At 34.0% G+C, this 15,052-nt stretch overlaps 2 protein-coding genes across 2 annotated transcripts; both read left to right on the forward strand.

Annotated features, from left to right (window-relative positions):
- The first annotated feature begins 455 nt into the window (after nucleotides 1–455).
- LOC140975381 (uncharacterized) lies at nucleotides 456–1,266 on the forward strand. Its single transcript, XM_073439068.1, has one exon. It carries the CDS (start codon nucleotides 501–503, stop codon nucleotides 1,074–1,076), a length of 576 nt encoding a protein of 191 aa, XP_073295169.1. The 5' UTR covers nucleotides 456–500; the 3' UTR covers nucleotides 1,077–1,266.
- A 12,741-nt stretch (nucleotides 1,267–14,007) lies between these two features.
- LOC140974743 (MLP-like protein 423) lies at nucleotides 14,008–14,805 on the forward strand. The gene is made up of 2 exons (XM_073438225.1): nucleotides 14,008–14,307; nucleotides 14,427–14,805. Exons 1-2 carry the CDS (start codon nucleotides 14,121–14,123, stop codon nucleotides 14,702–14,704), a joined length of 465 nt encoding a protein of 154 aa, XP_073294326.1. The 5' UTR covers nucleotides 14,008–14,120; the 3' UTR covers nucleotides 14,705–14,805.
- Nucleotides 14,806–15,052: the final 247 nt, after the last annotated feature.

Consider the following 15,052-nt stretch of genomic DNA (forward strand, 5'->3'; position numbering starts at 1 on the left):
GATTTATAAAAAGTTTTTTGAAAAATTTATTTTTATTATTTATAATAATATTATATTATATAATATATATATAAACAATAAAATAAATATTATTATTTTTGTTACCTTTTTCTTCTGTTTTGGAGTTTGGAAAAATATGGAGGACTTTTAGAGCTTCGTGCTGATAACGTGTTGTGAAAAAGTAAAAATTTACGGTAAAAAGTAAAAATCTCAAACTCTCAAAATTATCACACTACACACTTTATAATATTTTTCTCTCAACTTAATTGTAATTTTATTCACAAATGAGAGATCTATTTATAGAAATTTTTTACAAATAATCCAAAAATAAATTACATCATTACCTTCATCATCACACACAAATTTCAATATTCAACACCTAATTTTATCTAATATTCAACATTCAAATATTCAACATTCAAATATTCAATACACACATTTTAAATATTATTTTTTAACAAAAAGATGCAAACATTTAAAATCTTGGAAAAACCATTAAAATGGGAGACAGGTTTAAGGAGAGATGTTTAAGAGCAGCCATGGGAGACCTTTTGTCCAAGCCATCCTTATCAAACCCTAGCTCCACCATCGCAAACTCCGCTACGTCTTCCCCGAATTCTCCACAGACCCATCAATCCAAAGCTGAAACAGAACCCACCCAGCAATCCAAAGATCCAGAGCCCGAGACCCTAGTTCCAGAATCATCGGATCCACCGGCGGACACAAACCCCGAAGAAATTATAGAAAATACAGTGGAAGGGAATGATGATGGGGAAGGAGAAGAAGAGGAAGAAGAAGGCGAGTGTGGGTTTTGTTTATTCATGAAAGGGGGTGGATGCAAGGACACGTTTGTGGATTGGGAGAAGTGCGTGGAGGAAGGTGAGAAGAACGGGGAGGATATTGTGGAAAAGTGTTTTCAGGCCACTGCTGCGTTGAGGAAGTGTATGGACGCTCATTCTGATTACTATGCTCCATTGCTGGAAGCTGAGAAATCTGCGCAGGAGGAGGCGGAGAGGCAATTGGAGGAAGAGAAGGAGGAAATTTCGGATGGTTCTGAGAGAAAAGAAGAGTCTTGACATGGAAAGGTTTATGAAATTTGAGCTGCTTTTTTTTTTAATGATTTTTTATTGATGGAAACTCTGTGGGCGTAGGAGATATTTTCTTGAGGTATTTAACAATTAACATGGTATACGTGAGATTTTTTTATATACAAATAGTATGTTTTGAATAAAATGTATTGAATACCAAATTCCAATTCTTTCACTACATGGTGATATCTTACCTTAAGATGTCGACTTAGTTTTGGAAATATGTTTTTGCATATCCTTTTTATCTTGTATCTTTGCTGCCTATCTTGGTTTGGTGATTTTGACTGTGAATTTAAATTTTGAGATGCTTTATATTATGTAGCGAATTAGAGATCGCTAATAATTAGAGATCGCTAATATGCCAAGAAAATAGTCCACGAATAAGGAGGAAGATAGAATTGAAGCAAGAAAGGAAATAATCTTTATTCAACAATAATAGAGTTTCAATTTCAAGAAAATATGCATAACCCTTATCTTCTCTCTATTTTCCTTATTTATACATTGTTACAACTCCTAGTAACGAACTTAGATAACTGCGAGCTCCTATTTGTGCTCTTTCCTCCTTTGTTGTATCAATACCCGCTCCATCGAGAAACACCTTGTCCTCAAGGTGTAAAGTTTGCTCTGAAAGCCGGCTAGAAGAATGGAGTTAAAGGGAAAGAAATTCAGAATTAGTCCAGACTTGCCTGTAGATCAATGAAAATGAGTCCAGCCTAGTTCCTTGGATGTGCAGGGAAAACACCGTGCCCATAATTTCCTCCTCAAAGATATTGCTCAATCTTATAGTCATCATAAAGGTAATTGAACCGTTTTTTTTCTTTCTCCAAATTTTATTGTTGGTCCTACCACAAAAATAGCCTACGAAGGCTTTCAGATGAAGATTCTCCATCCGTATCAGAAACCCACACTCTGCCTTGGCTTCCCCTATCATTGTCAGCTGCAACCAAGCTGAATTTGAGAGTCCGTTTAGAATCGCTGCTTTGCTACCTAAGTACCCATCCTTATACAGGGCCTCCCCAATATATGGAAATTTCTTTTCAGTTTCCCAGATCCAATTGATTTTCAGCACCTTCATACAAATATATGGAATTCGAGAGACGGCGATGGTCTGAGACTCTGGAGCGATTTTCCAGATTTATATTTCCACCCACCTGCGAGCTCGGCCACACAATCAACTTGCTCGAGTCTATGGACTAGTTCCAATTCGTCGACAATTCGTCCTTCCAATTCGACTGACTCCGAAGCCTCCAATTCCTTTTGCTAAGTTTTTCGTCATCTTTGTTGTGCGTCTTCTCTTGGTTAGGTTTTCTGGAATCAACCTTTGAAGTCCTGGCAGTAGACCCGGTTTGCATTTGAAGTGTTCTTCCAACATTACCTTCATCTCTTGCACCATTTGTTTTACCGGTGCCATCTGTTCTTTGAAGGATGTGTTTTCTTCTTGAAGTCATGCAATGTTTGAGAGAATTTCTTCAAATTTTGTTTGATGCATTACATCCGCCATGAAAATCGTTTCAACGGAGCACCAAATTTTAGGCAGCAAATTTAAGATCGCTACTCTCCTATGAAGATAGATCATGAAGAAGGAATAAGATAGCAATGAAGCAAGAAAGATGGAATCTCATTCAACAAGAATAGAGTCTGAATCATAAGAATATGCATATAACCCTTCTCTTCTCTCTATTTTCCTTAGTTATACTAATAGGAACAACTTCTAGCAACTAACTCGCATAACTGCCCAACTCCTATTTGTGCCCTTGCCTCCTTTGTTGTATCACTCTATCTAATAATGGGAAACGAGGGATGAATTAGATGTTGGCATTTGACTATAGGTGTAAACGAACCGAGTACAAATTCAAGTCTAAAATTTAGTATATTCGAGTTCGAATTCGATTCGAAGCTCGAAATTTTTTAATTTTTTGGCTTGTGTTTGGTTTGAAATCTTCAAACCTATTCATGAGCTATTCGAACTATTGTTCGGATAGTAAAACTTCAGAACTAAGCTTCGAAAGCTCGAAACGTTCAAAAGCTCGAAATGCATGTATATTTAATATAATTTTATAATAATAATAATAAAATATTAAAGCTTGTGAATTATCGAACAAAATAATTTTGGCTCGAGTTCGGCTTGGAAAAAATTCGAACATGTTCGAGTTCGGCTCGAGTTAGATAAATTCAAATACAAATAACATATTCGAGTGATCTTGAAAAGTTCGCAAACCAGCTCGATTCGTTTACAACTCTACATTTGACTTGTACTTGTGATTAGGCATGATGTTGTGTTTGATTGTATGCTACTAAAGATGAACAAAATGCTTGCAAGTACGTGGTGGCTTCAAGGTTTTTTTTTTTTTGAATTACTGCGCCATGTTATGAAATACAAGAAAAAAACAATCTATTTGATTTATTTAAGCCCCGATCTCTGCCTAGAGTTTCCTAAATGGCTACTGAATCAAAGACTCCATTTGCTACATTGTGCTGTCATGTTCTTGCTAATTGGATAGTGTTCATTGTTTAAAAACTTCGAATGAACAAAGGGCAATTAAAGCCCCACTCTTGTATCATTTTCGTATCGATTTATGTGTTGAATTTGAGTGGACTTATAAGGGTATACAATGAATCTGTATAACAATTTGCACTGGTGGTTTTTGTAAAGTTAGAATGGATGCTAAATGGTTACTTGCAGATCCCATTTTGCACATTCTCACTTGCAGGTCCTCACTATACATCAGGGCACAATTTGGCTTCTGGGATAGGATACAAGGATTTTACGTATGTTGATAATGAAATGACAGATGAAACTAAGGGTATTCATATTACACTTCACTTTACCAGAGAGTTGGAAGTGTTTATAAGACTGCTAACGGCCAGCAGAGCAAGCTGGAGTAACTATTTTGTCGAAATACGAATGATAGCGGATTAGTTAGTCACGAGGTTCACTATGCAAAATCTCACTTACACAGCTTTATTCCGATTTCCGACGGCTTGAGGTGTGCCAGTAATCTAATTAAACTACTTTCGAGATGAATTGGCCATAATTCATAATTTCGGTCTCTTGATATTTATCTTTCAACATTTGATTCGTTTTTTTTTTTTTGAGTTGGATGAAGAGTTTGTTTTAATCGGGTCTCGTCTCATATGACATACAAGCCATCGGCTCTGTTGGTGTACCGCTTTCTTTTCTCGCACCCAAAGAGCGGATGAATTTTAAAATTTTTGTTTTACGTTGAAAACGTTCCTTGGGCATCATATGATTTAAACCATTTATAGGGTGCTTTAGAACAGTTTACCTTCGTATATATAATATCGGCTCCAACTGTTCCAGATTTTAAGCGGAGATAGTCATTCTTGTGAATACCTACGAACAGATCTTCCTTTTTCTTCAATCGTCTAATCAGATCCACGATCACAAACTGGATTACTCGTATAGATTGTACTAGAGATCTAAACGAAATTTGTGTTGAGAGTTGATCGTCGAAATTTCAGAAATCCGACGACGGTGGCTTCGCAGTGGTCGGAGGCGGTGGCTCACAGTGGTGGAGTGGAGGAACTCGGTCATGAGCTTCCTTGATGGGTGGTGGCCCATTTTTATCTTCCAAAGTGGGGAGAGAGAAAATCTTGACTTGATTTTTTTAATATGTATATTGTATATATTTTGTTGTTATGTTTATTATCAACATTTGGTAACATAGATATGAATACAATATCTCAATCTTTTTAAGATTCTAACCTTATAAGGATTTTTTATTTTCATTATTTAAAATTTTCATGTGATATTTTCTTTTCTTGAAAATACAATTTCTAGTCAACTCTTGATAATCTATGATACACACATATATAAATTTAAATAACAATGATTCAATTACGTAATTAACTACAAATCAATTATAGACTCTTCTAAAATATTCCATTAGAATCATGTACATAGTAGTCACAACTATTAATTTATTATTTAATTAGTATATTCTAAATTTAATAAATAAATAATTGTTAAATCATTATAACTCGATCAACGATCAGACAGTGCCGATATATCAGGTTACAAATCTTTTTCATATAATGAAAAATGCAAATTTCGAAGATCAAAATTTTTCACTGATATATTCTTTTTTGCAGTTGTCTGTTTTGTGAAATCTTTCACTAAAACATGCATTTTACTCTTTTCACTTAATTAGCAGTTAAGCTAACTTTCACAACTTCTATTACATGAATTAAACTTTTAAACTCTTCATAAGCAATCTGTTTGAACTCCATCAAACTACAGTGGCCAAAGTCAATCCCTTGAATTCGACTATCTCAACGAGAACAAGGAATCTGATACTTGTTTGACATTCAATGGTTCAAGGATACAGCTAGCCGTGAATTCACAATTTCACGTGATTCATACTAAAATTTATTCTTATTTGAGCTTACTTTGATTAGCCTCATTTTTTCATCAACTATTTGATTAAGAACGTCATAACTCAAGTATGATTGCACCTTTCAAATCATGATAAGAGCGTCTAGTAGCATCTCCCCATGATCTCCTAGGTATCACTGATAATGCCTGCAAGAACATTAATTTATGATTAATGTACAGTACAACCTCTTCAACTCATATATCCCAATCGAATATGCAACCATTGATATATCGAGAGTTCCAAATGAATTAGATAACGATGTGATGTATCTTTGAGTAATAATAGTGACATGATATGTGCAACTGAGGAAACACCTTTATAAAATGCACATGTCTTACTCTGGCCAGAGATTCCTTGGACTATTAACTCATCAGATCACATGTGATATCTTCACACGTAGGTAAGCGATGAATCTCTGACTACAATATATTGATATCTACGTATTTCAAAACTACACCTAATCTCGCCACCTCATGACTCTCAATGAATTCAGTAAACGAATCAAAGTTCATGCTAGTACGTAGAGACTCCACGTTGTCTCTGATCAAAAGACTAATAGTGTACAACCATAACCATGGACTATTCCACTCGATAAGTGATAACCACTTTGAAAGTAAAACAGATGGTTGTTCAATGCATAATCAAATAATCACCTATTTGTATGAATAGACATATCAATGTTATTATCAATGAAACATGACGTTTACATTAAATATGACAGTCTCAAGCTCGAGCGATCTTTATATTCATTTTAGGCGTATGAATCGACTATGAACAAGTTTAAAATATATAGTACGCTTCCTAATAAGTTTCATGATCTTACATTGAAAGATAGACTTCATGGTACCTATATATGTTGAAGAACTTTATCTATGCAGCTCGCATGAGTATACAGAAAAAGTATATGTTATAACTGGATAAAACCATAAAATATTATTAAAATAAAGATTATTTTTACATAAGAGTCAATAAAGCTCAGCCACAAGTTGACTCGCTGAGCACCTATTCTAACAATCTATCACTTTCCTTGTAGCCAACTACCCATAGATCTCAAACCTATTGCTTCACGATGCTTCTCAAATAATTATCCTGGTAAGGGTTTCGTTAGTGGATCAACAACGTTATCTGTAGAGACGACTCTCTCTACTGATAAGTCTCATATTCCCACAATCTCCCGGATTATGTGAAACTTTCTTAGTAAATATTTGGATCGCTGATGAGATCTTGGTTCCTTTGCTTGCGCAACGGAACTTGTATTGTCGTAGTAGACCGAGACCGGATATAATCCTTGAGGAATGACACCCAACTCTTGAACGAAATTCCTCATCCAAACAATCTCTTTTGCTGCAGCTGGTGCAGCTATTTATTCGGCCTCAGTGGTTGAATCCGATTTGGTTTCTTGCTTGGAATTATTCCAAGAAACAACACCACCATTGATCTTGATTACAAATCAAGATGTTGATTTTGAATCATCCACATCTGATTGGAAGCTAGAATCAGTATAGCATTTCAATTTTAATTCTCCACTCTCGTAAACTATAAACAAATTTTTATTTCTTCTTAAGTGCTTAAAAATATCCTTCAAGTAGATATCATACCATGAATAATACTGTCAATGTCAGATTCATATGGAATGCGAGTCACAGTTTATAACTCCTCATCGGTATTAGGGCACATAGACTTAGATATAGGTACATCATGACACATTGAGAGACATCTTCTCGTGGACTCCTCTATAGAGACTCCTCCATAGAGAATTTTCTCAGTATTGTATCAATATAATTGGATTGGGTGATGCCTAACATCATTTTTTCATCTATCCCTATACATTTGTATTTCTAATATATAGGATGCTTCACCCATATCTTTCCTGGAGAATTTACTAAGTAACCATACTTTAGTCGATTACAACATCCTACATCATTCTCAATTATTAGTATGTCATCAACATAAAGTAGTAGGAATGTCACTGTACTCACACTAACTTTCTCGTGCACACAAGGTTCCTTAGGGTTTTAAATAAAGTCAAACTCTTTGATAGTATTGTCAAATATGAGGTTCTAGCTCCTCAGATGTCTTTTTGAGTCCATAGATGAATCTATGAAGTTTGAATACTTTATGCTCATTTCATTCTAATGTGAATCCTTCATGTTGAGAGATATAAATCTCTTCTTTAATATCATCATTAAAGAATGATGTCTTCACATCCATCTGCCATATTTCATTGTCATACAATGCTGCTATACTAAAAATATACTAATAGACTTGAACATTGCGATTGGAAAAAAGTTTCTGCATGGTCAATACCTTACTTTTGTGTATATATTTTTTGTTACATATCTTACTTTGACTGTCATTACCTTCCATACATCTCAAGTTTCCTTTTGTAAATCCATTTACTTCATATGCGAACAATTCTCTCAGGTGGATTCACTAAGACTATACTTGGTTTGAATACATGGAGTCCATTTTAGACTGCATGGTTTCAAGCCATTTGGATGAATCCGTATCTGATAATGTTTCTTTTAAGTTTCTTGATCACATCCAGAAATGAGCTTATCTTGTCTCTTTCAAGAAGCATGATCATCATCTTAGGTGGCCGGGAAACCCTTTCGGATATCTTAAGAGCTGTATCCCTTCAACTGGCAGTTGGGTGTGAGTTATACTATTTCAAGAGTGGGAGTTTCTCGTATTTCATCGAGTTCTATCATCTCACATTTTCTATTTAATATAAACAAATTCTCCAACAAGAGGACATTCCTTGAAACAAACATCTTTATTCCATTGGTATCATAGAAAATAATATTCAACAACACAAATTGGCTCTACTATCCAATTTTTCTTCCATTTCTAGGTTCACATAAGCAGGACATCCCCATATTCTTAAGAAATAATATCTAGGAGGTTTTTCCATCAATATATCATATAGAGTTTTATCAACTGCCTTTGTATGGATTTGGTTCAACAACATTTCCACAGTCTCAAGCACAAATCCTCAAAAAGATTTTGGCAATTCAATGAATCTCATCATAGATCGAACCATGTCCATCAATGTATGATTACGATGTTGTGACACACCATTCAACTGGGTGTGGTAGGTGGTGTCTATTGTGAGATAATCTCATTTTCTTTAATGTAGTATGGAAATTCAGTACTTAAGTATTTTCCAGCTCGATCAGATCAAAGTGTTTTAATACTCTTTCCTAATTGTTTCTCCACTTCAGTTCGAAATTCTCTCCCACTAATTTGTGCATTCTTTTTTGGGAAATATGTCATAGCTTATTGTGCCACAAGTGTGCATTATTTAGATTATCTTGTTTTCTTTTATTTGTTAAAATTGTATTCACTTGGACGTCGTTAATTAAATTTTTTTTTTGTTATAGAGATCATTTTATAATTCGCTTGTTCCAATTAGAATGGAAGAGATCATTTTATAATTCGCTTGTTCCAATTAAACATCCATTCTTTTAAATATTGCAAGCATTTAGCAAATAAACAAGAAAATACATATTTTTCAAGCATAGAAATGGAAAAAAAATGTTTTTAACTAAGTCAGTAACATATAAAACATATATCAAAAATAACTTAGAGTTATTGTATAATAATAAGTAAATATCTCATATGGCCTGTGTAGCAACTGTTGTTTCGTTGCCCATCATTAGGAAGGTCTCACTATCCCTTAGCCTTCTATTTCTTGTCATCGCCTGCAAATCATTACATAGATGATAACCAAATCCATTATTTAATACCCAAGAAGATGAATTAACCGAGATTTTACTTCAATATAAAACATAACATTGCCAGAACTCTTCTGTACTAGATATTCCTTGTAGTTGCGCTTCCAATGTCCAGGTTTCTTGGAGTGGAAGCAAACATATTCTATCTTGTCGGGCTTTGTGGGCCCTTTAGAAGTGTTTGGAGTTTGCTTCATGGTGGGTTTGTTTTTTGGAATGAGCAGAATATTTCTTTCCCTTCCCTTCCAGGCCCACTAGCTTCTCGATGAACCCAATCATCCTCATACCATGCTCATGGACCGAGACCCCTTCTCGCATGTGTGATGTCATGAGCTCCTTAATAGTAGCATACCTTAATAGACGTGTTCGTGCACCGTACAACTCTTGTAGGTGATCGTAAACGTCAACAATATTTACATCTTCCTCATACCACCTCCGCAATTCGTTTGACATAGAAGCTAGCATGTAACTCCTATCTTGCAAGTCATGGTCTCACAATTTGTCAAGCTTAGCCAATTCCTCAGTAGGAGCATTGGTAGCAGCCTTTTTTGGAGGTGCCTTGTTGAGCACATATGCTATTTTCTCAGAGTTTAAAACAATTTTAAATTCCTCAGTCAGTCTTTGTAATTTGGTCCGATCAACTTATTTTGATCGAGTATAACAGATAGAAGATTTCGCGACGACATCGTAAATATACTGAAATTGAAACATAATAAATGTTACTAACTAATTTAAAATATTTTATAGGACATAGAATATGGACTTTTGTTTTTATGAATGACCTCTCATTATTTTGACATTTTCACCATCATCTAATCAAAACAGGAAATCCAATTTTCTTAATAAATACGCAAGTTCCAATTGCTAAATTATGATATCGAATAATATCAACCAGTCATAATTTCCAAAAGATAGAGTCCAATTGCAACCTCTTACAACCCTTACATATTTTACCTCACATTTGATGAGTGCCCAATAATATGATGCCATTTATCTTCACGTGTCGAGCCCAACCAATCGATGTTGAACTTTAGTGAACGGTCGCCATGAGATCCTAAATAATATGAGCCGAAGTCATGAGAGTTCCACGTAGTTCACACCAAGTATGTCAGTGAAAGTCACAACTTTCCAGCATCTAGGCTTCTCTAATAATATGAGCCAGATACTAACCGTGAATAACGTTTATCATGCAACCACCATTAATGGAAGATAATGAAATATTAATATTTTTTAAAAAATCTTCTGTTAATAGACTTGATATAAATTTTGAATCTTATCCAAAATTAGATATTTTAATTTTGAAAATTTGTCTTATTATTAATTTTAAAATCTCATGCCATGTTTATTTGAAGGTTGGCCGGATCCATGCAACTCTTGTTATTATATTAATAATAACACACATATTGATTATTTATAACACATCACATGAATTATAAATAATAAAATATGATAGATAACCGAGAGTTAATTGATTTATAAGAGCCAAATATTAATCCAAGTCCAGAACCCAGGTAAATGTAGGAATGAAAATGCAACATTACATTACCTTACAATATTTTACATGTTTTCGATCTTCAAAACTTTTGAGGATCTAGGCCCACTATCTTCAAATCTTGATCTCCAACTAAATCTAATATTTACATTAAATTTCCATGACACATTAGAATACAAATTTCAGGGAAGAGAACAAGCCATAACCCAGACCCACTTTAAATAATTATCAGATAATTAAATTGCAACATGTAAAATATCCTAAAATACACCTAACAAATTGGTTATGTCTCTCGATCATACTTTTACTATATAATATCAAATATTATATTAAAACCATAATATCAAAAAATTATGTATCTTGTAAATTTATCACTAACCGTCATAATTAGAAATAAAATAATAAGTTAAATAAACACTTAACTTCAATTAATTCATTAATAACTAAATTTCTTGTTAAACACATTTTTACCATAAATAATTAATAATCTAATTGTTAATTATTTATTTTATAAGAAAAACTATAATTTTATCAAAAATTTATTCCATATTTTCATAAAATATCAATTTTTCCAAAATTTTTGAAAAAAATTCAGAAAATCACCTCGTGGGCCCTATTAAAAAATAGCCCGTGAAAAGGGCATAAATTCTCGAGCTGGGCACCCCGCTCGGTGTCCGCCCGCCCGTTGCCTGATCAACTCGGGCCGCTGGGCACCTGCCATTCGTGCAGGGCAGTACGTTGCCCCGTGCGAAAACAATTTTTTTAATTTTAAAACTGTGCACGCAGTGTACTGCTTGTGCTGGGTAGCGCTGCCCTCAGGCACTACAATTTCTGAAAGATTTTCTTATGCTGTTAGAAATAAATTTCTCAACTTAATTCAAAAAAATAAACAATAGAAAATCATACAATTGAGAAACCTAACTCTAATATCACTGTTGGTATACCGTTCTCGTACCCAAAGAGTAGCGGAAGTTTAAAAAATTTTGTTTTGACTTTCAAAGCGATCCTTGGGTGTATGATTTAAACATTCATAGGATGTTTTAGAACAGTTTACATTCATATATATAATGTTGGCTTCATCGATTACGGATTTTAAGTGAAGACAACTCTTCTTGAAAATCCTTATGAACAAATCTTCCTCCTTTTTCAATCGTCTAATCAGGTCCACGATCTGAAACTGGATTCTTCCTATAGATTGCACTAGAGATCTAAATGAAATTTGTGTCTTGATTTGATTGCCAGAATTTCAAAAATCCGGCGACGGTGCAGCAGCTTCGCGATGGCTTGGCGGTGGCGCATAGTGGTGGAGTGGAGGAACTCAGCTGTGAGCTTCTTTGATGGGTGGTAGCTGATTTTTATCTTCCAAAATGTGCAGAGAGAATAGCTTGGCTTGATTTTCTTGATATGTATATTGTTATATTTTGTTGTTATGATTATTATCAACATCTGTAACATATAAATACAATGTCTCAATTCTTCTAGAATTTTAACTTTATCAAGATTCTTTATTTTATTATTTAAATTTCTCATATGGTATTTTTTTTTTAAAATATCCTGCATAGTCAATTCTTGATAATATATTGTATATACACATAAATATAGATAAATATATAAATTTAAATAACCATTATTTAATTAACTGTTAATAAATCTAGACTACTCTATATTATTCAATGAGAATCTTTTACAAAGTAGTCACCACTATTAATTTATTATTTAATTAATATATTCTGAATTTGCTAAATAAATAATTGGGAACTCATTATAATCTCGATCGATGATCAGACAAGCCTGATTTATCGAGAGTACAAATGTTGTTCATATAATGAAAAATAAAAAATTTTGAAATTTTCCACTGATTTATTTTTTTGGCAGCTGCCAGTTTTGTAAACTCCTTTACTAAAGCAAGCAGTTCCACTCGTCTCACTTAATTAGTAGTTAAGCTAACTTCCACAACCTCCATTACATGAAAGCAACTGATAAACTCTTTTATAAGCAATCTGTTTGATCTCCATCAAACTATAGTAGGCAAATTCAACTCCTTGAATTCGACTATTTAAACGAGAACACGAAATTCGATACTTGTATGACTCTTAATGATTCAGAGATACAACTAGCAGTGAGTTCACAATTTCATGTTATTTAGAATAACATTTATTCTTATTCGATCTTATAACCCTAATTATCATTATTCTTTTCATCAATCCTAAGATCAAGAACGTCAGAACTCAAGTATGATTACACTAATCGGACAATGGTAAGAGCGTCTAGTAGTATCGCCTCATGCTCCCCTAGGTATAACTGATAGTGTCTGCAATAACCTTATGTTATGGTTAGCGTACAATACGGTATCTTTAACTCATATATCCCGATGAAATCTGCAACTATTGTTATATCGAGAGTTGCAAAAGAATTCGATAAAGATGTGATGTATCTTTGAGTAATAATAGTGATATGATATATTCAACTGAGGAAACGTATTTCCAAAATACACATATCTTACTCTGACCAAATATTCCTTACACTATTAACTCATCTAATCATATAGTATATCTTCACCCGTACGTGAACGGTGAATCCTCGACTATAATGCATTGACTCATAGATATTTCAAAACTACACACAACCTCGCCACCTTATAACCCTCAATGGAGTCGGTAAGCGGATCAAAGTGCATGCTAGTACGTAGAGCTTCCATGTTGTCTCGAGTCAAAGGACTAATTGTATACAACCATAACCATTGAATATTCAACTCGATAAGTAACCACTTGGAAAGTGCGAATGAAAGTTGTTTATTTCATCATCAAATGATTACTAATCGGTATGAATGAACGTCTCCATGTCCTTACCATTGAAACATGACGTTTACATCACAGATGCTGGTATCAAGCTCGAGCGATCTTTATCCTTATTTTAGGCGGTTGAATCAAATATGAATCAATTTAGAATATATATAGTATGCTTCCTAATGAGTTTCATGATCATACGTTAAGAGATAGACTTCATGGTACCTATGTATATTCAAGTATTTTATCTATGCAGTTTATATGATTTTACAGATAAAGAAACTGTCATAATGAGATAAAATCGTAAAATATGATTAAAATACATATTGTTTTTATATAAGGATCAATAAAGTCCAAACAACAAATTAAATGACTAGACGCCTACTCTGCTCAAACATTTGATGTTCTATAGAAATTAACATTGACTCCATCTGCATAAAACGCCAAAGTGCACTCGTGAGATTTCACCATATTTATTATATCCAGTCAAACCTCATACTTAGAAATGTCGACCAGGAAAGAATCCCTATATATAAATTGCCATCATATGATATTTACTTCTATTGTTTTAAATATCACACACCACATATTTTTCTATCTTCTTTGAGCTTTCTGCAACAGCAATGGCATCCCCTCAGCATCTTGAAGTTGATCTTGAGCTGAAGTGTCATATAGAAAAGGTGTGGGACTGTATGAAAAACGCCACCACAGTTTTGCCCGAAGCTTTCCCCCATAAATTCGACAGCTTTGAAGTGCTTGAAGGCGACGGTGTGCATGCCGGAACAGTTTATAATGTCAAGTTTAAACCAGGTATATATATATATATATATATATATATATAGATGTTCTTGATTGATGTTAACAACTTAGAGACGAGCGGCTCCAGCTGTTTACTCGATGGGCTGAATTTTTTTTTTCTGTTTGTGCAGGGCATCCTATTTCATCCTCAAAGGACAAGGTTGAACTGGTAGATGAAGAGAAGAAGATATACGTGAAGAGAATCGTAGATGGCGATTTCATGAAATTTTTCAAGGAATTCAAGATAACAATTGTTCTGTCTCCCAAGGGTGATAATTGGACTTCATTGAAATGGGGATGTGAATTTGTCAAGGCAAGCGAGGATATACCCATAAAGCCAGAAAATATCATGGCTGATGCTGTCAATACTATTCAAGTCTTGGAGGCTTTTATTCTTAACAAGGCATGAAAACATGGTAATTCATGTTATGTAATAAATCATATGAAAGATTTCCATTGCATCGATTAATTTCAGTTAATAAAACAACTGATCTTGCAGGCGATGAGATACATACATATTACATTCAAAGTGCTGAAGCGACAAGTACACATAACCTTCACATCAGAACAATATAGATGTCATATAAACGGTCGAATAGGGATGTGAATTTGCGGATTTTTTTTCCAACCCAAACCAAACCTGAACCATCCCGAAATCCCCCAATCTGAACACGAACCCGTCTAACCCGCCTAACCCAAATTTTATTTATTTATTTATTTAAAAAATTAATGAAAAAAATTCGAAAAATAAAAAATA

The sequence above is a fragment of the Primulina huaijiensis genome, chromosome 4 (assembly GCF_012295235.1).
Source record: "Primulina huaijiensis isolate GDHJ02 chromosome 4, ASM1229523v2, whole genome shotgun sequence".
Taxonomy (NCBI): Eukaryota; Viridiplantae; Streptophyta; class Magnoliopsida; order Lamiales; family Gesneriaceae; genus Primulina; species Primulina huaijiensis.

Excerpts from the sequence above, each read along its gene's own strand:
- LOC140974743 (XM_073438225.1), top strand. The coding sequence starts at position 14,121 with ATGGCATCCCCTCAGCATCTTGAAGTTGATCTTGAGCTGAAGTGTCAT. Across the intron at positions 14,308-14,426 it reads TAATGTCAAGTTTAAACCAG|GGCATCCTATTTCATCCTCA; the intron begins GTATATATATAT and ends CTGTTTGTGCAG.
- LOC140975381 (XM_073439068.1), top strand. The coding sequence starts at position 501 with ATGGGAGACAGGTTTAAGGAGAGATGTTTAAGAGCAGCCATGGGAGAC.